Here is a 27,445-nt window from a genome sequence, read left to right as displayed (position 1 = left end):
GAACTTCACAATGTTTATCATACATCAGGTCCATATAAATTCATGCTCAATAATAATAACATTAAGGATGACAATATAATTTTAATCAACTGATCTGTTCACATTTAAAATGGGTTTAAGAAAAGAACGATTCAGAGTTGAAGCTCATTTTGTCTGCAGTATTTCATTATCAACTGTTGAAACAGCCAGATGAGAGGTGCAGCCACACCTAGTTAAATCAGAGACATACAGTAGCGTCACAACACAACAGATCTACTCCATTAGAAAATAATCAGCTGCATAAATTAAGTACGTGATCAAGGTGTAAACATTAAAATGTAGTCAAACATTTGTACACTAAAAGATTATTTACAGCTCAATATCTACAATCAAAATGTTTCTCAACATACAGTAGACTATGCAGTGACAAACAATAACAGAAAGTAGGCATAAGGAATAGGGGGAGAAAAATAATAATTAGTTTGGCCCTTAAAATTAAAAGCAAGACTGGGACCAATCTCAAAGAGTTACATTTTCTTTCAAAGTAAAGACTAATGATGTTACAAGTGCACGACAGTAAAAACACAAAGGGGGACCAAAACAGGACCAAAACAGGACTGAGGTATAAGCAGGACCAAAGTAACACTTGTACTGCAAGAGATCATCTGAGTAACACAATTAAGCAGAACAGCAGGTGGCTGAACATACAATAGATCTTTTTCAAGCCCTTTATCTAGACAGTGTAAATAGAGAAGAGAAGAGAAGAGAAGAGAAGAGAAGAAAAGAAAAGAAAAGAGAAGAGAAGAGAAGAGAAGAGAAGAGAAGAGAAGAGAAGAGAAGAGAAGAGAAGAGAAGAGAAGAGAAGAGAAGTTTTGTGTTTTTTGTACTCTTTGATCAACAAAGTAAGCTGGAAATCTGAGGCTGTCACATGTCAACAATGACACAACACATATGACACAATTACACAGGTACTGTCATGCAGTAATAATGAGTATGATGTACTGTGATCCTGCTACTTGGAAGTCCAAGTTCCCATGTTGTTTAGTTGTAGGTTAGTACCAAAGTAGAATAAGATTGTTTATTGTGTTCAAACATATGTCATATTAAGCCTAAATTAAATAGAATTTCAATGGGAACAGTACACTGACAATTGGTGTTCACATGGAATATCTAAGTTCCTGCAAGGCTCAGATAGAAAACAGTTATTTCAACAATTCAGACTCCCTTCTTCCTGGATGTTTACAATATCAATATCAATGCAATGAATGCATCTGAATATCAAAGACAGTAAAGACAGTAACACGTAAATGTATGTGCATATGAACTTACACGCATAGAAGGTCCAGAAGACAGATCCAGTAATAACCATAAGAGGGTGCCATTTGTAAATGCTTACATATTTTCACCTCCCCCGTTTCCAGGAGATAATCTTCATTTTGAAACCTCCTCTTCATCTTCTAACATCATGTCATACAAACCCTAGACATATTATTTTTCAAGTACACCACTGTACTGGCAAATGAAGAGGAGGGAAAAAACAGCATGCTCCTCATACATTTAAGGGAATCCCCCTCTCCTTGGCTAATATTTGGTACAATCCATCAGCCACAGGGCTTATGTGTCCACTCACGCATACAGTCAAATTCCTGGATGATCACAATTCGACAGAAACATTTGTCTTTGACATATCCCTCATAGTTAAGCTGTTTTTTGGGGTAACAGGCAGATAAGGGAAATTAGAGCACTTTGAAACATGTCACCACAGAGCGTTACATAGCTTACAAATCTTTTAAAATTCAGATTCAGTTGGCAATCAAATGACATAAGGAAAGTGATGAGATGTAAACATACTCTCGCTGGAGAATGGCAGCAGCGCAGGAAACAACAAAGCTTTTGGTCTGAACCGTGGAATCTGACTCGCACCTAAAACTGGCCCTTGTTTTGAAGCAGCACAGACCTTGTGCTGTCATGTATTGATTTAGAGGCTGTCACTGAACATGAAATGCTGACGTCATCAATACTTCATACATTAACCTTGAAATGGAAAAATTGTGAGGAAGAGCTGCCTTTGAGTTCCCGAGTTTGTTGTGGACCTTACGTGGTCTATCTGACAATTTTCCTCAGAATGCTTTTCACAGAATTCTTGAAACAAATCCTCCTTTAATTACTTTCAAAGTATCGTTACTGGTGTGGGTAAAGTTCAAAAGTAGCTCTACCCTGACACGTCTTGTCGCTTTATCTGAAATGGTGTGGTAAACCTGTGGAGTGCTGTGTTTTCTTTGTTTTGTTTTTTCCCCTCCCACGATACTCCCAACGAAAATGACTTTGTATGGCTGTAACAGTTGACTTAATTACACATCAAAACAGTGTCCTCAAGGGAAATACAATAACCTGGGAACCTTAGAAACTATGCAATGTCACATAACGTTTGCTCTTTCCAAGACAGAAGTCTCTGTTCTTTATCTTGACATTCAAAAAGAACAAAACAGGATCAACTGACCAAATGAATACAACTTTCAGCAGTTGTGAGGAAAGAGGAGCAGTGTGGGTCATACCACCACTGGGACACAATGAGCTCCTGTTGGGTTAACAGGCAGTTGATTAGGTTGGCACGGTAAGATTAGGTTTAATATCCCTTGTGGTGACTAAGAGTTTTGAAGTAGCCTGTGATTGTGTGCTTCTGTTTTGATTTGTGCAATTTGCTGCCTCAGATGCGAACTGCAGGCCCAATGGGGGCTGTGAGGGGCACTTGAGAGCCGCAGTCGTAGTCCAGTTCGGCCATCCGAGAACGGCTCATTCGACTGTGGGAATACGCCCGTCTGTCAGTCTGTCTGTCCCTGAAACTTCTTATGTAGCTCTGTGAACAGACAGAGGATAAAGTGTTGAGATAAGTACAACTTGATAGTAAGCATAATGGGTAGTCACAAAAACTTACACTTGTGTACAACTGTTATTGTAATGTGTCGTTGGTCATGTGGTGAGGTAATCTTCTTTGTATGTTTGTCTCTTCATAAGTGGAGTTATACAAAAAGTCACTTATTTTGCAGTTTGACATTTCATTCTATAGAAACATCCACAGAAAATGTTAGCTAATGAGTTATAAATCGCTAAATTAGTATTCGGTGAGTCACCTGCCCTTGCAAGTGCTGTCACTTTCTACAGAATTTAGTCTGCATATGCTGCGTTGCCATGTGCCATGAAATTAATTAAAAGAGTATGCAGTGTGGCAGGGAAAACACATGCAAAGAGCAAATATGTTAATAGAGCAGATAAAGAGTACATGAAGAAACTGGTCACCTACAGTCGTTGCTATATGAGATATAGTTATAACTGTACGTCTGCATGTGAATGCAATTTGAAACATTTGCGATAATGTATGGACACAAGTCAACAAAATGGTCAAATTACTTCTTGTACCAAGTATTGTGATAGCAGTTTGCTAAAAAGTATCATATAGTTTGCAGAATTATTACTATTTTTTTTTTCTGGCAGAGATCATATGCAACAATATGAGGGCAATTCTAGTTCTCTCCAACTATAAGATGTTGTGAAATAAATGTTTGTTTACTCATGGGTCTCCTCTTAAACTGAAAATTATGTTGATTTAATAGTTCATATGACAACATTACTGTGACATTAAGAGAGCCTTTCAGATTTGCTCAGCCTAGCTTCAACTTCAGGTTTTACTGGATTCACTATAACTATAAATCAGAAGCCCAAAGTTAGCTACTAAAAAACAAATAAAAAATAAATATACATAGACGTATATGAACATATACATAGCCTTTTACAACATGTGTCCTCAGTGGTGTTTTTAACCATTGGCCATTGCATTCCAATGTTGTTTAACGACTTGGACCATGGTTGAACTGCAGACGAGGAAAATGTACACTAAGTATTTGAGAATAAAACTGCAGTTTGGTGGGTGGGCTGAGCTCTGAGGCTATTTATTGTATGCTTTATCACAGCAAAATGAGATGCTGCAAGGTTTATTTTCTATTACAGATCTCACAAGAAGCAGACCCTGAGGAGAGTGAAGTGGAGTTCAGAGGGCCACTCCACACCCTAAAGTGATCCACTTGAAAAGAGACATAAATTGATAGAGGAAAAATAAGCTGCTGTAGTGTATTTCTGTGTTATCTTGACCAAAGCATGTCACAAACATTTCTTTAAGCATTCTGGAAATTGTGTGAGTTTGTGATAAAAAGGACATCATATTTCCCCTTTAAAGTAGTTATTTCATTAACTTTTTTTTTATCTAATGCACAAGCACATGGTGCCTGCAGAACTGAATTTGGATATCTATTCAAATATTTCTGGTCTCGATTGTAAGTCTCCTGAATCTTTATTAATTTTCATCTTGGAAAAGAAGTGAAGAAGTGGTTACGTCATCTTACCGGAGACAGCACATCTCCATCAAAGCGTCTTTTCGAATTGGGTTTACGGTGGTAGCCAGGTTCAGTCTGAGAAGGAGGGAGTTTAGGCGGCTGCGAACTTTGAGTTTGCTGATGGGGGTGGGATGCTGCTGGATGGTAGTACTGCTGTTGGTGGTGATGAGTGTGAGTCTTCTGCTTGAGGACAGTCTTCTGGTTGTGTCGCTTTTTCTTCTTCTTGTTCTCCTTCTCCTTTTTCAGCCTCTCTTCCCTTTGTTTGATCCGCATGAGCTGAACCCTCCGCTGTTGTCGGCTCAGAACCACTTGAGGAGGAGGAATAGTGTTGACAGTGTGTGGAAATAAGGGGGAAAAGAGAACAGAATCAATTCAAGAGGGAGTACAGTGATAAAAGGGAAAATAACAGAACTTTAGCTTAGGAATAAAAGGTAATTGGCTATGCCAATAATGGAAACGACACAAAAAATAACTGTGGTGAGAAAAATAAGATTAATCAGGTGAGATTTTCTCTCCTCAATTATCTTAATCAACTTTACATACTGTTGGGAAGTATCATTGTAAGAGCATATTATACAAATGAAAATTAGGAAGAAAAAAAATTATTATTATCCATTTCCTAATTCTTTCTCTTTATTTAGTCGATTGGCAGTGAGTCATTATCCCCACTGCATGTTCTTGCATTGGGTTTCGCAGTCTCTCGACATATTGTGAGTGGGTGAGTGTGTTCTTGTTATTTTCACACACTCCCAAGCAAAAGATGTCCAAAATCCATCTTGTCTCACTGTCCATTGATTAGCCAGCTGATTATTTTTGGAGTGTTTGAAGCCTTTTCAATTCAATGGCTTGATAGTCGAAAGAGGGAAGGATCTGTGCATTTTAATTTTGTGAGGTCAAAATATCTTCACATTACAAAACATAATCATACTTTAACTACTGATTTTATCTTTCATATATATAATTCTATTACATTTTTATTCAATCTTATCTTTATTGTTCTGATTTGATCTATTATTCTTATTTCTTTCTTTTTGTTTAAATTTTAAATCATGCTTTTTATTTCTACTGTTTTAATGCCTCTGTAAAGCACTTTGACTCACCTTGTCGTTGAATTGTGCTATACAAATAAACTTGCCTTGCCTTACAAACAAGCTGTATGGGGTTGTCTTTTGTATTTGTGTGGGAGGGTGCATTAGGAGGTCTATTGCAGTTTATTTTTGTGCGGGTGGATATGGGGCACCATCTGCCAGGAAAATGGTGTAATAATATCCCCCTTCTTTTCTTTTCCTCAGCTCGCCCCTCCTCAGTCCCCTCTGGCCACATGCCCGTGTGCGCGTTTGCTCTGGAACATCTTTCTTTGTAACGGGAGCTTAAGACCCTCTGATTGAGGACATTCTGGCCGGTCCCCACTTATTGAAAGAACATTGAATGCATTATGACAGCAAGAGTCCTCACAAGTATAGAAAGACACAGTAACAGCACATGTCTGGTCATTGTGTAAACAGGCAGACATAAAAAAAAAAATGCTTCTTCATTCATCCACATCCATGTCCTGCATGCTGTTGAATCGGCTGACAGGTGATTTTCCTCATTGCTCTACTTGGGTGCCTGGCAAACCTTTTGTGCCTCAGTTTATTACCCTCTCATGCCCTTCCACCAGTACACCTGCTCACTCTTTACCCCAACCTTCCGCACCATTACCCATCCCTCTTTTTCTGTGCATACAGTGCTTGTATGAAAATATCCTATTAGCAGTTGATAACTAATAGCAAAACTCATTTAAAGATTCTTTTGAATTATATAATCAGTAACTTGCCTCTTATCACCTCTCAACCGGAATGATGTGACGATTAATCTTTCTCCTCATTCATCTTCCTGATCATGCATTAAACGCTAAACAAGTAGCATAATCATGCAACCTCGATGTTCTGCTTCTTTTTTTAACCTTTTTTCTTCAACTATTTTGATCTCTCTTTCTTCATGAGGCTCTTTCAGATTACCACATTCACAAAAAAGGTAAGTTTGAAAGGATCAATTCCCTCTCATACTCACTGGCAATTGTACATTTTTTATACATCCATTTCTTTCGAGTTCTCGTTTCCTTTTAAATTCCACCACATCGAACTGCATAGTTTTCAAACTGGCACTAAAAAAAACTTGCTTTAGCTCTTTGCCCACATCCTTTCTCTCTGGTAGCCATGGCAGCGTGCTGTTTAATCCCATTATTTGAGGCCATGTGTGACTTCTTCTGTGACACTTCGTAACCGTGCACTCCAAGATCCAAAGTAGTGTGTGTTTTTGTAGAAAACATGCGTGTGTAAGTTAGAACCTTGGTTTATTTCTGTCCTCCTCCTTATCAGATTGTATGCAAAATTTGTGTATACGCTGTTTTTGCATGTTCATATTCTGCTTTGGTGCATTTATTGTGTGTGTGTGTGAGCTTGTCATCTGTGTTGTGGTTGCTTTAAGAGGAGATTAAGGCAGTATTGGTCAATAACAGATTCTGGTGAAAACATTAATATTCAGACGCTTCCTCACACCGACTCACACCATTGTAAACACACACAACACACACGCCATTCATAGCTCTACTATTTGTCATTTTTAAAGAACTGAGATTGCAATGCAATTTTCTCAGACAAAGTTGAAGTGGGTGAGTTTCAAAATCAGGTGCATCTCAGCATATCTATCATCAAGTTCCAGATTCGTGCCTGACACTAATTGATTTTCACTAGTCTATCATTTTCAAGATTAAGTATTTAAACAAATTTCTGTGTTTTGAGATCTTTTGAGAACACCCTAATTTTTCTGTCCACCTCCTGACATATGAGCCTTCGTGCTTGCTTGCAAACTCTAAAAAACTCAAAAGGCCTAAAATGCGGAAAAAAATACAAAAATTTACAGTAGACTGAAGTGGAAAGATTTGTGTGTCAGCAAAAGTGCATTCATGACAAACAGCTACAAATAGCACATTAATCATGACACACATGAGGTATTTTAATTGATTTACTGAGGCTTCCACTCAGGTGGAGAAATGAAAGTTAGCAGCAGAACGAATACATCCCATGTGCAAGGTGTGATATGAAAAGTGCAATGTTCTGCAAATTAATACATGAGACAATGTTTTCCTCTGTTTGACTGGTGCATTTCAAACTACAGCACGCAATCTTCTTGTCCTCTGTTCTTTTGAATGGTTTAATCTTGCCACCACAATGAACCTAGTATTAAGCGCACATTAATATAGCAGGTGGAAATGTCAATTATTATGCAGTTTCTCCTGCCAAATTCTAAGAAAGAGAGATAATTTATGGAAATTTAGAAGAAACACGATTACTCTCATCACTTTCAAGTCACTCTTGCATGTATCTGCATGTATAAACCTGTATCTACTTGTCAGTGTCCTCTCCCTGACCCTGTTTCTGTGACTCTGCTCATGGTTTGCTGCCTGTATTGAAATGTGCTGTTTGACTCCAACCTTCTAAGTTGTCTTTCCTCCCCATGACATTTTCTTCTTTCTGTTTTTGACAATAAAATCCATTTAACCTACTTTTTCCATTACATTTCATTCTGAGTGCCACTGATTATATGTAGAATCATATACACAGGAAGTGGCAAACAAGAGATCAATGCAGCGAGAATGTTTGAATGGGCAAATAGAGGGGAGGACTAACTTCTCCCTGCTTTTACTTTTATTTGTTGCCATACTGACTTGTGCACACCACCATTAGGGGAAATATTAGCAATGGATACTTTGAAATGGAATAAATCAGAGCTAAATCACCTCCAATAGTGGGAGGTGATTGAACAGAAAAGAATAGAACACATTAATGTTTTGTAGTTATGTGCATTTTTTAAGGTTGATGGACAAGGCTAAGAATAACAATATAAACCTTCCCTAATTTGGCAAAAAAGTTTTTAGTCTCACTTTTGGTGTGATTTTTTTCTGGTTGTTTTTAGGGACCCCTTGCTTTTATTACAGACAAACCTATACAGCCACATTCTGACAAACAGTGCAGCCTAAGTTATTTACTCCACTTCCATTGTTGGAAACATGCCTGATGGGCATTTCCTTTGAAAGAAAATCTAAAGAAAAAGAAAATGTGTGATTTAACAAACTTATCAACTGGTCCATTTGTCTGCTTTTGATCCAGGTCAAATTATGTGGAATCATAGATTTAGATTAAAAAACATATAATTTTTCATAGTTGTAATTTGTTCTTCTTTATGATTTAGTTGGTCCCAAATTTGAAGAGCTGATTTGATAATTAAAATATGATTAAGATATAAGCCCAACTCTTAAAACTTCTGCAAGTAAATTTTGGCTGAGGAACCCATCAATGTTGAAACTGAGGTGAACTTCAGGTTACGTTCTTCTCTTGTAATTTGTTTTAGCGAGACAAACAAAAACCTCAAGATTTGAGTATGCCATTTGCCATCTCAGCCTTTCAAGGCCAGAATTGACCATTTTCAAGACAAGAGAGGGCAGCTGGAAAGTTATTGAACATATTATTTCAGGTCTAAAGTCTTCTCATCAATGCAGTGTTTCTCAATTCCGGTCCTCGTGACCCACTGCCCTGCATGTTTTCGATGTTTGCCTCCTCCACCACACCTGCTTCAAATGAATAGCTCCTTATGAGGCCACTGCAGAGCTTGATGACGAGCTGATAATTTGAATCAGGTGTGGTGGAGGAGGCAAACATCGAAAACATGCAGGGCGGTGGGTCACGAGGACCGGAATTGAGAAACACTGCATTAATGTGATTCTTTTTCAAAATAGCCACCAGCACACAGATCAGAGGGAATAAATTTAGTTTAAATGAATTCCCATTATTTCCACAAATTCTGGAGACATAATGGAAATAGGATTTAATAACACTTTTGAAGGGACTTTGTTGGAAGGTTTTTGGAGCCCGGCCTTGTAGCCTTCAGTGGTATTACAATCAAATTTTAAATAGCTTTTCTGTTTTAGACACAGCATCCATCATTTATATATTGTCTCAGGTGCACACACTCACCTTCTGTGTGAGAAAATCCCTCTGCAGTGACCTTCCATTGGATCAGCACTCCAAGGAGGGCCAGCACAGGCCAGATCCCCAAAATGACCCATGTAAACCAGCACACTGGCTTCTTTGGTGCCACCTGCAAAGATTATTGGTCCGGTTTGTATTCAAGGTTCACTGTGTAGGAGGATGCAACATTGCATGTTTCAGCCACATAAGGAACCCCCCCCCAACGTGTACTCTCTGCGGCTCTCACCTTGAGTCTCTCGTAGATGTAGTGCACCAAGGCAAACAGTTCTATAAAATAATCCACTGTGACAGTGATGATAGCAGAGCCAAATGTGGCTGTAGAGAAGGTAACAAAGCAGCGCTGCCACTGAAGAGTGAGGACAGCAAACAGGGTTCCAGAGCCCAGGAGAATACCCAGAGGTACCCACACTGTTTTGGGATGATAGAATTCCTCCATGACCTAAAAAGAAGATAAAAGAAAAAGTTAGTTTTACTTTGTCAGACGCTTTTTCCATTGTCTTTCTAAAGACTTGTTGTCCTACTAAACTCAAACCCGAAGGGCCTGCTTTATACTGTCATTTGCTGTGACTTATGATGTTACTTTAAGAGCTAATAACATCAAGCTGTGAGCAAGATTGTTTGCTTAAACACTAAATGATGAGCGATGCAAAAAGCTGAGTGTAACTTTTGGGACAGCCTATGAACTGATATGATTAGTTTAAAAGATCAGTTCAACAGTAGAAGATGTAGTCAAATAGTACTGAAATCGTGTAAGTTATTGTCTTCATATCCATTGCAATGGAAAAGCTGGACAAGTTATTGTATCAAACTTTTATTCATAGTATGTTTAGGTACTCATATTGTTAGCTAATGTAAAGTGAACAGCTCACTGATAGGTTTCCTGTTAATGTAACTCCAGTTATGTGTAAAATGTATTTGCTGGGCAGTCCAACTCTCTTCCACATGACCAAAACAATTACACTAAATACAATGTTACGAGCATGTTGCACATTCTTCTGTTATAAAGGTTAATGCACAGCTTAGCTTAAAGACTGGCATGATTCACATCTCACAGATCAGTAAGCTAAAGAAGATGATGCATATGAGTTATCCTCTCAGGACATGAGCTTGCTGTGTTGCATAATGGCATGAAATCAATTTCTAAAGATCGTATGACAGAAAGAAAGAAGCTACATAGTGTTATTTCACACATTCCTATTAAGTGGATATGACACACATTTTAAATTGGTTTAGGTTTGAATATTGTTAGAAATATTTTGAAAACTATTTTCACACATCTATCACATCCATTACAAGTGTAATCTAATAATTAATCTTCTAAGTGAAAGCAATTATAAAAGGAGAATAAATTACCACGAGTGATGCCACTCCAACCAGCAAGCCCAGCAGCAGGCCTACCATAAACAGTCCCACACTGCGGACCAACATGGTCACAAGGCCACAGAGGGTCCCAATGCCGAGGCCGATGCCCACGGACGCCTCTAAACTCAGCTGAGTGTCCATCACCCTCTCTTTGTAGCACAGCATGAAGATGACGACAGAGCCAAACATTAGGCCTGTGAGAAACAACACGGCCTTGAAGCATCGATAGCCTGGAGGAGAGACAGAAAAACCGAACACTGTGAGGATATCACAGGCAAACATTCTTCAAACTGCTGTACGTGTTTGTCCACACAAGCCTGTGTTACCAGCCAGGAACATATATTAAATTGAAATTAAATCAAACATGACAAACTGTCAACATGAAATAGGCAAATGGCAAAACAGTGATTATGCCAAACATTACCCTGTGTTATTGGCAGCCTGGACTAGAGAATAATAGCACTGTCTCAAAAGCACACACAGACATTCCGCAGTTGTAAGTGCACGAACACAGCAAATTCAATTCTGAAATGAAGAATGATACATCAGGTTTAAGGCTGCTTAAAAAGAGGTTAAGCTTAACCCATAAACACTGTCATCGAATACCATAATAATATAGTGCCAAGACTAATGCACAACACCTTTAAAATTAAATAATGGTTTCATTACTGCTAAAAAGGTAGCTAAAAAGGTTACTTTGTACTGTTTTCTTCATAGGATGACGTTCTAGGAATTACCGGTAAGTAAGTGTTATCTAACTTCAACAGAAAATTCCAAATATAACAGAGAGGAGGCATAATCATAACGAAAAGACATGATGTAGACATGCATTGATGAAAAAGTTTTTTTGTCAGATGGGTGCGATCGGAACAAATTCACTGTTGTTAAACCTTTACGAAACAGCTTTAAAACGTGACAATCTTTGCATTACAAAAGGTCATCCACATTCATTGGTTAAAAGGCCTGGTAAAAAAGAGCAGCTGCTCTCCTTTTAGTTTTCCTTTTCCCGGCATATATTCTCTATTGTCCTTTAGCACTGTTTAATGTATTTTGTTGTAATAAAAACTGGACGAAAGGCCACAAAGCTTTAAAAACGGAGCTTGTCAACAGTGCAGATCTCATTGGCCTTTGGTTCTATGTTTATTACTGTTTGCATCTTCCTTCATTTTTCTCACAATGTCTCTGTCTTTCTCTTTCTGACTGGACTGTGTCTCGAGGGAACCCGACATCAGATTGTTATCTCTGTGTAATCAGGCATTGCACAGCTGAAACGCACAATGCTCTTCCTTTCATTCAAGCCATTGTCCATGCTTCTCCCTTGTGCCCATAACTCATTTAATTGACATGCTTTTTGTAGTTTTCTTTACTCTTTCTTCCCAATCCTGAGCGTTCTTGATGTGTTTCAGTTGGGATTTTTAGTGAAAACCTCTGTTTTCTTCACAGCTGTTTGCACTTCTGTGATAAAATGCCTGAGGGAATATGAGTTTGACATGGCCTATCCGGAGGATTTCTATGGCATCTACTGCCAGCATTTATCTGACCAGCAGCTGTTACAAATCTCCCACATTGTTCCTTCAGATTTGATGGTTGCCATCAATCAGTCAGTGATTTCAGAAATAGTCTGCATCCCCTTTGCTGCTCTTCATTTCTGGTCAATTTTTCTTTGATTCATCCTTTTCATCTCCTCCCCCTTTCTCTGCCCTGCATCCACTACTCCTGTCCTCTGCTTATCCCTCCCTCTCCACCATTTTTTTCCTCATAGGTTTCCTTACTTTTCCTCCAGCTATCAATCCATCCCATCTGTTCATTCTGGCATAATCAGTTCATGTCTCCCTCCTGTTTTCCCCATTTTTCTTTGCTTCCTCATTCTTGTTCCAGGAACAGCACCTGTCATTTCTCCAACAACATTGTGTTTCTGGATCAACCAAATGACAGCCAAAGAGAGATAATGTAAATTAAATCCAATCTGTTTCTAAAGTCCTGTTTGCCTGTCTGTAACACCTTTTTTGATTAATATGATTGCCCAAACAAATCAACCCTGAGATAGTTTCCACTACTTTACTGATACCATTGGTATGACAAAATTCCTTTTGACGGTTGTAAATGGTAGCAGTCTCTTTGACGTGAGAGCAAACATGACATTTTCTCCCCCTCTGGTGGTAAATATCTATGAATAGCAATGTTCTTGATATTGTTTTTTAGAATAGCCAGCAATCTTATTTCAAGGCCTCTAGCCACTGTGTTATTGATGCATGCTGTCAACTTTGAAAAAAAGTTTTTGGGCATCCTATTTGTAATGCAGGTGCTGACAGCCAAGCTTTACCTGGACTTATTGAATGTTCATGCTGTCTGTATGCTTCAGTGATTCTCTCTCAATTTGCATGCATCGAGCCTGCTCAGAGCTGCAACATATCACACGTCAATATTCATTAAAAACAGCATACAGTGGCTGTCCTCCCGAAACTGTATTTTTGTTTTTTTTTGCGTGAAAAACAACTTCATATAAAATAACACTCAGTTGTTGCAAAGTTCTGGCAGTTATTTCATAAATTGTAAAACTGACACTGGGCAGCAACTGACATCAAGGTATCAAAGTTTTTATGTATGTACAATGAAAGGGTTGAGATGAGGTTAACTCTTTCTACACAAGGCAGCAACATGCTTGGTGTAGTATCATGCCTGAAACAAAAATATCTGAATATATCTCTTATTCCTCCATTTTTGACTAATGATCTGACCAACCACTGTAGGCACTGGAGCCCAAACAGAGTATTTCAAACAAAAGCAAACATAACTGTGTTACAGTTATAGGCGAACAATAGCTTTTCTGATCAATAAATCACGTAGACCTATTCTGAGGGACCTCCAAAACAAAAATAATGAACCTTTATAAAAAATATACATGGGTTATTTGCTGGCTTATATATGGATGCATGCCTGTCAGATGTATGTGTTTTTGTCTTTTTGTTTGAAAATCCCACTCTCCAAGAAAGCAATATATATTATATATTGTACTACTATCGACAGTCCAGTCACTAAAGTGTCTTGTTATAGTGTGTACCTCGACCTAACATCCAAACTAATTACATTGACCTCTTTCATTGCTACTTATGATCCAATCCAATCCAATTCCTCCTTGAGAACAAAAACAAGTTTCTATCAGGACTTTGTGAATTAAACACAATACAGTTTAATGTTTGCCTATTTCCTGCTTACAAGCTGCAGATGATAGCTTTTCATTTACTATACAGTAGTATTAATGTCTTTATTAGTCTCAAAATAATGTAAAGTCGACATTCTCTTTTGATAAGATCATCACTTACCAAAGAAGCAGTAGATGATTCCAAAGAGGCAGCACATGGAGCAGACCACTGATGGCACAATCTCATATCTCCTCTCAATCTCCTGGTCACACCTCAGCTCCACCTCAGCCAAACCCAGCAGCTGGCTGGTGGAAGTCATGGTGACTGAAGTGGAGGGGGCAGGATTCAGAAGGAGAGAAGGGGGTGTGGGTAAGGGGTGGAGAGGGTGTTTAGGGATTCCTGGATCAGTGAGCCTCACCCATGGAGACACGTCTGCCTACAAACAGGAGGTATGGAGAAAAGGGTTATGGAGAGGGGGAGGAGGATGATTGAGGGAAAGAAAGAAAGAAAGAAAGAAAGGAAGGAAAAATGAATGAAAGAAAGCCGAAAGTTATTATTGATTGCTCTTTTTAAGTACTCAGCTGTGAGTGCTGACAGTGCAGCCAGCATGCTCCATGATTTAAAAAAAAAAAAAGAAACATCTGAGCACAGTCACTCTCTGCTGCAGATGGAATGCAACCCAGACGCTATCATTCACTTTGTTGGACAGTAAGGAGGCAGCAACAAATAGTTGCCAACAGTTTGGAAGCATTAGACCAGTTGCAGTAGATTTTCAGCATGCACATAATAGTTGCCATGGAAAGATCAACAGAATGCATTTGCATAAATCTGCATATGGTGGGAAAATTGTAGCACGAGTACAAGGCATGCTTTGAGCCTTTTCCTACTGCTACAAGGCTATGGTTTTCACATTGAATAAAAACTAAAAACAAAAAGTACTTGTAAATTATTTGTATTATGTGTTCTCTGATCTCTCATTATGAACAATGCATCAGCAAAACTCTGTAAACTGTGAGTAAAAAAGAATGCAAATATATGAAATAAACTTTGCAGAAGCTGATAACTGCTGCCATGACTACAACTTTAAGGCTTTGTTTGGGTCAGATTTTAACTTTGTTGTAGTTTATCTGCTGTCAGCTAATGAAGTGGCAAAGGTCAGACATCATTCACATCTGAAGATAGCTAAGGGCAAATTCCCACAATCAATTTGCCACACTTCACCCTGACACACAGTGATGACATTGGAAAGCTTTTAGTCTCTTTCAAGTTTTCTATATTATGTTATGTTCCAGACTCATCTTAAAGGTTGAGATTTATCTTTATCTCATAATTCTTAACCCCCCTGTCCCACTTTTTAATATCGATGGTACCCTTCTATCATTATATTTTAATGTGCAGGGTAATCAGACCTCAATAGAGGTCACTCGATATTTGAAATGGATGACATGTGACCCTAGTCAAATATTGCCTGCAGATGTGTTGCTGTCATGGGGCCATGGCAATCCAGAAAATGGGGTAAAGGTTTGATGCTGAAGGGAGATTTTCAGTTATTTTTTTATTGTTTTCTTTATTCTTTACTTCTGGTCATCAAATAAAAAGGGGTGTATTTCAAATCAAACATTTATGTAAGATACATTATCTCATTCATGTTGGCAGAATTAAAGCTTTGTCAGGCTGGATGAAGAATGTCTTTTTGGAGTTTAGGTTCAGACTCTGGCTGGGTCCCTCTTTCTTCGCTTTGTGTCTAATTTCCTTCACGCACGGTGTTGGGAATAGTGGTCAATTTGTTTAACTCTGGTTGGATCAGATCAGCAGATTTTGCTTCTCAAGTAAGTTTTTAATCTTCCTTTCCGCAAACTCCTGGCAGCCTCAGCCATGGCTCAGACTGTCAATGTCAAGCCTTCAGATAAGGAATAGCTCATTTATGGCCACATAAAGGTCTTTTGGTGTTGAGCTGCATTGATACATGTACATAGAATGCACAAGAACTTAGTTACCATTAAACTAATTGTCACTAATTCTCATGTAAGTTCTTAAGGAATTGTTTTTTTTTTTTTTTAAAAAAAGGTCTTTTTGCTTTTGTCATTTTGGAATATTATGTGTAGATTAGTCAGAATGCGTTGACCTGGAATTATTTTGAAAAGGCGTCTGGTCTGAAATTTTTCCATAGCAGAGATGTTACATTTGCAAGAAAAAAGAGAAAAGTCCAACAGCACATTTCTTCTTAAATCAAATTGTTCACAAAAGCCACACAGTTGCATTGCAGTGTGTGTTTAATGTGTCATAGACTCATGCTATTGGCCAAACACCCACATACAGATCCACACTCATTCAGCACCAAATCCCAATGGATCAATTTCAAGCTGAGACACAAAGTAAGATATTCTAAGTCAATAGACTCACTCAGTGTAGAAACATTTCAGTGAAAATAGTGCCATATTCTATGCTGTATATTTTCAAGAGCTTCTATTCTGCATCTTTTGTGGCATATCCCCATAAGGTGAAAGGCACTTTAAAACGCTTTATATGCAAATGCTTATTAAGCTATTCCAACACTTTCTGAAACCATTCTTTACACAGATCTTTCCCTGTAGTCACGTGTTTAGTGGGAACAGTGGGACCTGCAAACCTACAGCTACTTAATAAAATCCTGAGCATCATAAAGCAAATCTTGAAAGCTTTGAATAATTTAAGCCTTCATCACATTTCATTCAAATGATTGTGCCATGCCATACATACACCAGCCTATGAACTGTAGTACTTCTAAATATATCAACTTTCTGTTAAAGGCTTTGGGTTAGAGTTGTATAAAATATCAACTTTTCTTTCTCTGGATCTATTACCTTTTTCTACTTTTTCTTCCTCAGGTCACTGCACTTGTCATGTTTGAGCATAGGCAACATACTCACATACTTTGTCCCTCTTCACCAGTCTGCCTATCCTGGGGTTTATCTTGTACATTAATGTTACTGCTACGAGCTACAAGAGATGTCATGATTTAAAAACAGCTCCAATGTAAGGTCAAAACAAGGAAGAGTTAAAAACAGTATATCATGCAACAGTGTCAAGTCTTGTCTGTTGCTATAACAACCAGCAGTGGTACCGGGACCATGCATATAGGTCGTTGGGCTTGTCTCCATGGTAATGTGAATGCTCAGAGCCAATCTATGATGGTTCCTTTGAGACTCTGGGCTGCAGATAGTCCTGCCCTCTGACCCTATTCAGCTTGTGCGTCTTTAGAATTCACTCACACATTAGGGTGTCCTTGGCACAAGATGCCAGATCTACATCTGCAGGAGTGCAGTGTGGCCTTAAACTGCCCTATCCTTGATGTATGAGCAGTTTTCTTTTTGCTCCAGGAGCTGCATCACTCTGGGGATTAGAATGTCATTTTCTGTGTTCTAGACACAGTCAGTTATCATCTCTAGATTGCCTGAAAAGTAATGCAATCATTTATGACTGGCAGAGAACTTTAATAATACCTCGACTGTTGCCCTGATAACAAAAGCAGATCCACGTTTAAAGTATGCTAATTAGCTACTGTTAGCATGCTAATAGTCTAATCTAATGTGGTGAAATGGAGACATATGTGTTATGTTTTCAAATTCTTGGAAAACGTCTATGTGAATATTCTGAACAAACAAGTATGTCAGACTGAAAACTGAAAAAGTAACGTGTGTCTACAGCCACAAAAGTACTGAGGAAAAAGACTGGAAATGAGGAATCTGATGGATAAAAACAACCAAACCTACACTGTTAAAGCACAGTCGCCCCCTCCAAAAAAATTGGAAATGCTAAGGGCTCAGTTGCAGTTTACCCTATCTACCTATCTTGAAGCAACCAAAATTATCATGAGATTTTTTTTAGTGTGCTTCAACTCAATGAACCGCTCTGAGAGAGATATCACACGATACATCATCAGCAAAACTGCTTTATATTATTGTTGATTTCTCTCGAAGGTAAACAGCAAAAACACCTGGAGTTACTTTATTTGCTCCACAGTTGTTCTTTTCCCCACAGATGATGGATTATACATGTCATTGTTACATTACCCAGTCTTGTACTTTGATATGATGTGCCTATATTGACACATGTTGACGCAGCTGCATCTGTTTGCATTTACACTTGACATAGTGAAGGTTTACAACAGTGAATCAAATGTTTTTTTTCGCATATTTGCATAAAAACTGATGCAACACATCGAAGCCAGAGCTAATTTGCAAAGCCTGTCTCATGATGAACCTGTAACATATACTGAACTGCACAGCACTCACGCAAGAGATATTTATAAAAAGAATCAATCATAAATTTATCCACTAAAAACATAAAATTGTGCAGAAAACATTTTGCCACACGGGTCATAACACTGTTTTCACAGAATAATCTTAAAATCGTTTTCCCCCTGCTCCACTCGAGAGCTGTGCGGTGTGAACTCTGCGGTGAAACCAACATCTAAATGACACTTCACACCCTTCGCTTTTCCTCCCTGCTGACAAACGGGTGGTGCTGAATCAGACCACAGCAGCCCTGACACAAATCACAGTTCACATGATGATTTCCTCATCCACATCCTTGCTTGTATGCCCGATAATAACCAGCCAATAATGTTAGGTCACATATCAAAAACCCCTGGCAGCATAATAACTTTTCTGCATGCTGATGCACTCTGTCTTGGAGTTCTGCTTCTTTTCCTCTCTCCTTCAAATGAGTACACAGTGTAAGGTCACAGATCACATTTGAACACTGCTGGCACGATAATAGGATTTTTAGAATTGCTTCTGCCATATTCCTGTTTCTCTTTCAGGCCATTCAGAGTGAAGCATGACTTTTTCGATGTTTAGAATTTTAGTTCAAACATTTTTTATACGTGGCAGCACACTTAAAATTGACATTAATTAGTAACCATTAAAGATGCATCTTGCCACAAATGACAGACAAAAAAAACTTGATTTTGTACTGGCACACTAGACAAAAAGGATCCCTTCAGAAACCAGGGCAGCACAGTGAATGTCAAGCTGTATTTTGAACAAATTCAGAAGAAGTACTCATTATGCATACAGCGGTGCATGCTAACATGAGTGTTTTTTTCTCCACAGACCTGCTGTGCGAGAAATTATATTTTCTAATCTTCTACTGATGTGGGCAAACTGACAGTGAGAAAAACATGAGGAGGTTGAAAGTGTCTGTGTGAGTTTTTTGGTGTTTGTGTATGTGTGTCAGCATGAATATTTCAGAGGCCCCACACTGAGTGTTGGTGGCAGAGCATCACCAGAACGAGGACATGCTGCTCTTCTGTATGGGAATTGGTGGAGTTGGGGAGATGGAGACAGAAAGAAAGAGAGCAACAACAACAAAAACAGGACGACGCAATAAACACCAATTTTTATTTTCAAAGTTGTGGGAGTCTCGTACTATTGAAAGTCTCCTTACAGACAGAAGTCTCCAAGAATCACTGTCATAAAATGAAGCCACAGGTGTTGTGCTGGGTTAGCAGTAGAAACCTCAAGTATCTTAAAGGTGAATAAATGAAAATCACAACTACCTTCAGAATAACATGTTATTAAGAATTTACTGTGTCAGGATTTAAATGGATGACTGTCAGTACAGACTTTGCTGTGAGTCAGGTCAACAGATTCTTGGCTGTAGGTCAAACCAGTGTCATAATACTTTTTACATCAGATGATTTGTATGTAGTTATAATAAAGTCCAGTCAGTGGCAATGGACTTTTGTAAGTTACTGTTCAGTGTACTAACACTGGGTTAAGAGTTAGTCTGATTAGTATTAGGTGAAATGTTTCCGAGGTAAACCTTGCTAATACCACTAAAGCTAATACAGAAATGTCAAGCCTGTTAGCCAGACGAGGTTAACAAGATACTGCAGGGAGAAGGAAATGCAGGAGAGAGAGGCTGGTGGAAAATATCAGGTCATTACATAGTTGTCTGACTGGGTAACTAAAATGCTAAGAAATTATGCAGATTACACCTGCATTTGTCAGACTTACAGTGTAACTGCACAGACATCATTACCGTCATTAAGTTTTTCATGGTATCTATTTGTCTGAGCTTTCTATTTTTCCCCTCTGTGCTTGTAGATAAGACTCATACGTTAATAAGATTTAGGGTGCTTGACTCTGAACACAGAGTGATGGCCATGTCACAGTTATGATTTAAGAGCTGTTCACTCATCTGCTCTGTGTTCTTTTTTTCACCCTTTTAAATCAGAAAGCGAGAGCATTTGTGTGCACGTGACAGTGTTGCTGATGTCATGATTACTAACAGGATGACTGTGCTTTCATCCAGTCCATCTGCCACTGGGTAGACCACTACTGTGTGTGTGTGTGTGTGTGTGTGTGTGTGTGTGTGTGTGTGTGTGTGCGTGCGTGCGTGCGTGTGTGTGTGTGTGTGAGAGTGAAAAACAGAGAAAGACTTGTGTGATTGAAACTCAATATAAATCGGACATGAGAGAAATATCTCATAATGTTGCAGCCTAACATCTGCTTAAATATGCTGTGGAGTACACAGAATTCCTCATATTTGACTCGCCACTGAGAAGCATCATTAATTCTTGCCAGTCTAGAATGATGATCTTCATTTCAATGATGAGGTCAGCAGAGATGTGACAGCTTCATGACTACAATGTCATAAGAAAACACCAGCACATGTGCACTGGTGACCTTTCGTAATCCAGAAGAGAGGGTGCTCCACTGAGATAATGACTATGACAGTGATGTACCAATTGTCCCTTATTTTGTGCTTACACCAAGCTTTAAAATGCTTTGCTTTGTTAAAGTAGGCATTGTTTTCAAAATATGAAAAGTAAATAATGGAGGCATTTTGAACACTCACAGTTTATATCCTCTAATAGACGGTTGTATTCTTAAGACATTACAAACTGCAAATTTTTCACATTGTTGAAACCAAGCAGCCATGTGAAGAAAGGCTATTCAGTGACAGTTAACTAAATCCCAGTCATAATAGTTGGCATAGTAACCAGAAAGAAGGAGACTACCTCATTTTATCAGAAAGACCTTCAATATCACACTGACTTCACTGCTTACTTGGAAGGCTCTCCCTCTGTGTGAATGTTGTTTGTTCAGAATAATTCAAGTACTGCAGCTCAGCAATAAAGCTGAATACTTAACGCACATTGTATATTCATTAGACCTTGACACATTTTATACCAAGTCTGAAAGGACTCATCTCAGCATCTGTAGTTTTGCTATATAAGCCTGGGAAAGTCTTAGTTAAGAAATGTGTTCCCGAATGTAATGTTTTCAATCCAAATGAAAATTTATTCTCTGCTTATTTTTGAAAAGGGAGCAAATACATCACGAACATTGCTAAAAGCAATATTGCTGAACAGATTTCACAAATTACAGTTCTTTCAAAAAAGGAAGCATTGACTTTGACAGAGGAAATTCCAGGAAAGTTCCATATCTGTATCTTTCAGGAAATGTCTACTTTAAGTTTCATCGCCAACTTGACTGAAGTCATGCTCACAATTTCAAAACTTTAATTACTTATTGTTCTTTATTCATTGTTTCCTTAACAGCACCCAGATCATCTTCCCCGCAATATATTTAATGTCCCTTTTGTGCATCTCCAAAGTAATAACTGTAAAGCGGACACATAGTGACAAACAGCCTTGGAGCGTCATTTGGTTTCCAGATCATTATGCTTAAGTGCCGACACTCTCACTTTCTCCCTTTGAACAATAAGTCTGTAAAGATGCCTGAATGGGCTACTGTAAGCACCTCACAGAGCTGCTCTCACACTCACTGTACAAAAGCTAAACACTAAGACAGTAAAATGGGTCCATTCTAGATGTATTCTCCTCATACATCACATCTAATTCAAATACAGTTAGTGCTACAACTGAGAACAGATGAGCAAAACCTGTGGTCTCCAGCTGTATCTTCTGTTTTTGCATGTGTGTAGTTTCAACTGCTGATCTTGTTGTTGTAGGGGCATGAATAATCATATTTCTATAATGTAAATCATTACATTTTTAGATGAAGATATGGTTTGAAATCAAAGTAATGTTAGGTTATGGTTATATCTAAGTTGATGTAATGTCCTCTGAAGTAAAGGAATCAGGCTCTGGTGTGTACATATGTTGGTGGCCTCAGCATTGATCCCTCTGTAAGCCTTGGTCATTGCTTGTGGCCTGAAGGTGAGGTGACAGATGAGTAAAGAGGCTTTCATCAGATTACAGCTCGTTCTCTGTCATTTACAGTCTCTTATTCCAGAAGCAGTGCATCTCTCTCTGCTGCTTTCACCCACTTGGCTCCATCTCTCTTTCCCTCCTGCTGAACACGAGACCTGCTTTAAGCCACAGCATTAAAATTGTCTTCAATCCCACATGGATTCATTTGTCTTTCCCTAAATGGTCCAAATGAGCTGATAGTGCCCCTTCGAATGCAAGAGACGGACAACTTTCGGTGCACTGGGTTTTACATACATTTATGTCAGCACTCTCTTTAAGGCGTCTGAGGTCATCAATCTCATTTGCAACACGGTGTTTTTCTGCAAAGTAAATACACGCCTTATACAACCTAACATCAGAAAAAGCTGGGAGATACAATAAATGCAAATGATAGCAGAGGGTTGTCACTGTCACATTTTTGTTTCATAATTCTTCACCCATTCTCTACTGAGGACCCACCAGGACTGCAGGTAGGTCAGTCCAGTGCTTGACTAAGGTTACCCTCAATAATCCCTTGGCCATGTGGTTTATGCCAACTGTTAATGAATGATGGTTGTTAAGAGAGTGAAATTACCTCAGATTCCTGAAATTGCTTTATGAAAACGCACTGCAAAGCTCTTCCAACTGTACCTGTTTAAGCTTTTATCTTTTCATTTTAGCTATTTATGTGAAACATTGTTGTATTTCCTTTTTGCTATTTGATTGTTTTTTGCCAAATGTTGATGTGTTTTTCCAATTCAAAGCAAGCATGGGGGGTGGTCAGTGGCGCAGTGGGTTGTGCAGGCACCCCATGTATAGAGGCTACAGTCCTCACTGCAGTTGGCCCCAGTTTGAGCACCAGACCAGACAGCCCTTGCTGCATGTCATTCCCCCTCTCTCTGCCCCCTGCTTCCTGTCTCTCCTCTACAGTTCTATACATTAAAGGCATAAAAAAAAAGCCCAAAGCAAGCATGAGACAAACACATTATGAAGCTGATGAGTTGAATGTGCCAACAAACTGCCTGTATACACACCCATCAGACTCTGAGCCTCATTAGCATTTATCACCATGCTCCTTACCACTAAAGTCAACATTCTGTCTCCTTTTAGGTTTTGTTCAGCCTGAGCAGCTAACTTTGCTTATGTGCTGTTTGGTTCTGAACGTGAGGTGTAGAAATGGATTTCTCGTCACTCGTTTGCTGAAAACAGCTGCCTGCTGCTGCTGCTGCAAAGTGGTTGATGCGACTGGTGAGGCTGAACCAAAAACAATAAAGTTGTGGCACTATAAATCCAAACCAAAAAGCTGAAAGTTGCTGAGGAGCTGAAGAGCTTTACACCAACACAAAGACATTTTTCCATCTCACATACACAGAAGTTTTGATTAAGACATTCCTGTCCACACGACACAAGCGGCGAACTTCGCCGAATGGATTTAATCCCTTTCCACCCAAAAAACACAAACAGTATGTTTGTGTGTGATGCTTTGAACAACTAGAGGCTGTGAAACACACTCTTGAGTAACACGTACACACATGCACACACTTTCTCTGAGGAATGCCTCACCTTCTGTCTCCCACTGTTTCTATTGACTGTGCTGCTCACAGTTCTGTGTCTCTGTAGGCCCGTGCTGAATAACTGCATTCCGCTCTAACTCTTTTTTCCCTTTGTTGTAGTTGTTTTTTCTTTGGTGGCACTAACAGCCACACACATGTATGCATCGTACATGAGGTATGTCATCGCCTCAAAGGTGGTTTGACTGGAATCACAATCAGAATAAAGACATGAATGTATCTGATGAAGGAAACACACAAATATAATCCTCCTACATAAAAATGGTCAGAGGCGCCGACTTGTCTGCTTTGATGACATGGAAACACTCTCCCTACTACAACAGGACAGCCAACACAAACATACACAGATTCCACCACATTGCCGAAGGGCTCTTACAACCTGTGAGTCAAACTAACTAGAGGCTCCCAGCTTGACACTGTCAAAATCACACTGATAGCGCATTGACTTGCGTAACGCTTTTGCCTTAGGGTGCTCTTATCATTTGAAGGGCCAATGACAGCATACTGGTGAGCTGCATAATGAGCATAAATACATATTCAACCACAACTTTGCAACAGTATATATGAGGTTTGCTCAAGTGAAAAGGGCAGAGGGAGAGACAGCACTAGCATGTATTAATGAGATTAAGATTGATGTTACCCCTTTTATCTCCTGTTCACTTCCTTTCTCTAAACACTTTGTCTCCATTGAAATCTACCTCTTGCACATTCATGATAAACACTGCCTCTTCTACTTTTTCCCTCCCAACTTCTCTCCTTTGTCTTCACAGCTTCAGAGCTCCTCAATCGTCCCTCCTCACTCATCTACCATCTTTAACCATCTGGAAAACATTCAGGCTGCCTGTTCCTGGCTCACACTATCTGACAGAATTTCTGTGCTCTCTTTTGAGTCTGAGTCTTTTTTGGCTTTTGCTCACCACACTTACGTAACTCTTAGTCAAAGCACACAATAGATGGAAACATGAGAAATCCTTGAATTTTAATTTCTTTATTGATAATAGCTTCTCCAATCTCCATTTCATCATTGAATTCTATTAAAGTATTTCTGGCTGAGATCTAACTTAATGTTCAAACATTGGATATGGGGGAATTATTTTCTTCATTTGAAAGGTTAAAAACTTCTGTTTCATGCTGCTTTCAAGCACAGAAAAACATTGGAATGACACATTGAAGAGGCTAAGACTACAAATGAGGTTCTCAGAACAAAGAAACATCTACAAGATATTTTACTTCTGATAAAGGAGAGATGCCAGAAGTATATAGAGCTTTTCCTTTCTGGCTAGACTCCTCATTAACTGAGTCTGTTGATTTGGTCAAAGTCCCAAGTCTGAGGGCTGGTTGGCTCTCAGCTCTGGTTATGTAACTATCAAGTACCATATGGGGATAAAGGTGTGGGTTTGAATCCCAATGCATGCTCATGTCTCTTCGCCTCATTCACAACACTGCCATTGAGATGCAATATCAAGGGCTGTCATTATTATAAAATTGAAAATTCACATGAAAAACATTTGTCAACCAGAGCAAAGTGTGTATTCTGACTGAAGAATTGCTCGGATGATTGTTTGGACATTATTGGGAATGACTTTTGCTTTTCTCAAAAGCTGTTATTAAAGTGTTCTGTTGGCAGACTCACAGCAGAGCTCTGGTGTAGCAGCCCTGTTACCAGCCTTGGTGCAGAATGAGTTGAATACCATAAGACTAACCAAAAACTAACCAATAGGCCAACAAAATGTTTCAGTACTGGATCCTAAAGCTACTTATTTTCCCATGAGTTCATCTGCTTAAACACAAATTTCAACTCAGGGAATGAATCACAAAATGAGGGAGAGTCTTTATAAAAGGATTTAATAGCTTACAAGGTAAGAATGCCTCTGGGCTGACATTAGCGCAGTCTCTAATGCATCATTCCAATCAAAAGCATGTGGCAAGTGAACACTTGCGCAGTCATTGCTTAACTGTACTTTATTCATGCTTCTTCCCATGGCATCCTTTCATCAGCATCCTCCATTCAAATATTGTGTAACCCTCATATCAATCATTACATCTCCAGAGATCTCCAGTTTACTGAGGTGATTTTACCTTCCCTAAATGACAGATTATAGTCATTTTTCATGCTTAGAGAAGGCAAACAAAAGAAGAGAAACTCCTTAAAGAATATAATCTTAAAGGCACTATTTGAACTTATACAAACAGTAGCACAATCATGCTCTATTTTTTGTTCTTTGTCTCTCACACTCCTACACGTCTTACTCTCCCCTGGAATATCCAATTATAGTATGTGTTGGTTTATGTATCTACGCACCTCATGGACAGCTGTGCTAACATTCCCTGGCACACAAACATTCGCTTACACAAACATAATCAGTGCAAAAGCATATGCACAATGAAACAGATAGCTGCTCTCTCTTCAATTGCTTAGTTTTGATGCATTTATGGATAATAGTGTCTTAAACTGCATGAGTGCATGAGCCATTTCCAGAAAAGTAGCCTACAATGTACACACAACGTTTGCATGTTTAACAAAGAGAGTACTAGAGAAAGCAGTAGTGCTGCCTGTAATTACTTCTCTTTTGCTCTTCCAAACTACTAATTAAGAGGATGTTTCATATGCTATTACTGTACACATGGAGTAGTTGCAGGGAAATGAAATCCTGTAATAATAAGACACTATCCCTTGATTGATAGATAGATAGATAGATAGATAGATAGATAGATAGATAGATAGATAGATAGATAGATAGATAGAGAGATAGATAGATAGATAGATAGATAGATAGATAGATAGATAGATAGATAGATAGATAGATAGATAGATAGATAGATAGATAGATAGATAGATAGATAGATAGATAGATAGATAGATAGATAGATAGATAGATAGATAGCACACGTAAAAGGACACACGAAATTGAATTGGGTTCTTGTGTTTACAGTCTGTATAACCACATTATGCACAGCGGTATCAGGTTCAGAGTTAATGCTTTTACATTATTTATTCCCACACACCATGAAGGATTCATCTGACTGTCACTGATATGCAACCTGTGAGTGGTCTCCAAGTGCCCATGTCTCATGTCAGAGCACCAACTGTTCCCTCGCTCAACGGTTTGAAAACAATAGAGCGAAAACAATAGCAGAGCTGAAGCTGAGCTCCATGTGTCTAATTTTCAAAGGCATTTGCGTCGCTTGACATGCTGAACCTGCTTTTGGAACCGTTTAAAGAAATGTGGATGGTTCGGTCATAGGGCTGTTTGAAGGAAAAAAAGAATCACAAAACGCTGCACTTTATTCTTTATTTAAGGCACGCGTCACTCTCCGCAATTCAGCTAAAAATCAATGCGCTTGGCTGACATGAAATTACTCTAATTTGGATTGAACAAAGAAAACTCGCTCACCTCAGAAATGCAACATATTGGCGTGTTCTTCCTTTGTCATTCTTGTGCCCAGAAGTAGATGAAAAGAAGCCCAGCAAATATTTTCACATCGGTTCAGTCAGGTTCAAGAACCAGGCATCAAGTCTCAGCGAACCGCTCCAAAGGCAGCGAGCCTTGAAACAAAGCTCAACTCCTCCGTCTCTTCTCCACTCTTGATTCAATTTGTCCCTCTGTGCCTGCCTTTTGTTATACAGGCAGACGCGTAGCTGGTGTCCACTCTCTCATGTATTATTAAACGAGCTTAATGGACAAGTGCGATGGGAAAAAGAAATGCTGCCTTGCGATTTTTCATTCCATGTTTACATCATGCACCCAATTATCTCCCTCCTGAACGACCAGAATGTGCGCTTCCT

The 27,445-nt window shown here is 38.9% G+C and overlaps 1 protein-coding gene across 1 annotated transcript; it reads right to left on the bottom strand.

Moving 5' to 3' along the window:
- tmem198aa (transmembrane protein 198aa) lies at positions 1-27,445 on the bottom strand. The gene is made up of 7 exons (XM_072397208.1): positions 27,054-27,445; positions 14,083-14,338; positions 10,751-10,989; positions 9,624-9,836; positions 9,383-9,506; positions 4,377-4,675; positions 1-2,836 (listed from the first exon to the last, which is right to left on the bottom strand). The coding sequence occupies exons 2-7, from the start codon at positions 14,219-14,221 to the stop codon at positions 2,687-2,689; spliced, it is 1,164 nt and encodes a 387-aa protein (XP_072253309.1). The 5' UTR covers positions 14,222-14,338; positions 27,054-27,445; the 3' UTR covers positions 1-2,686.

The sequence above is a fragment of the Leuresthes tenuis genome, unplaced genomic scaffold, assembly GCF_036924035.1.
Source record: "Leuresthes tenuis unplaced genomic scaffold, fLeuTen1.0.hap1 SCAF_12, whole genome shotgun sequence".
Taxonomy (NCBI): Eukaryota; Metazoa; Chordata; class Actinopteri; order Atheriniformes; family Atherinopsidae; genus Leuresthes; species Leuresthes tenuis.
The sequence above is the reverse complement of the archived record's forward strand: the minus strand, read 5'-3'. Positions and strand labels throughout refer to the sequence as shown.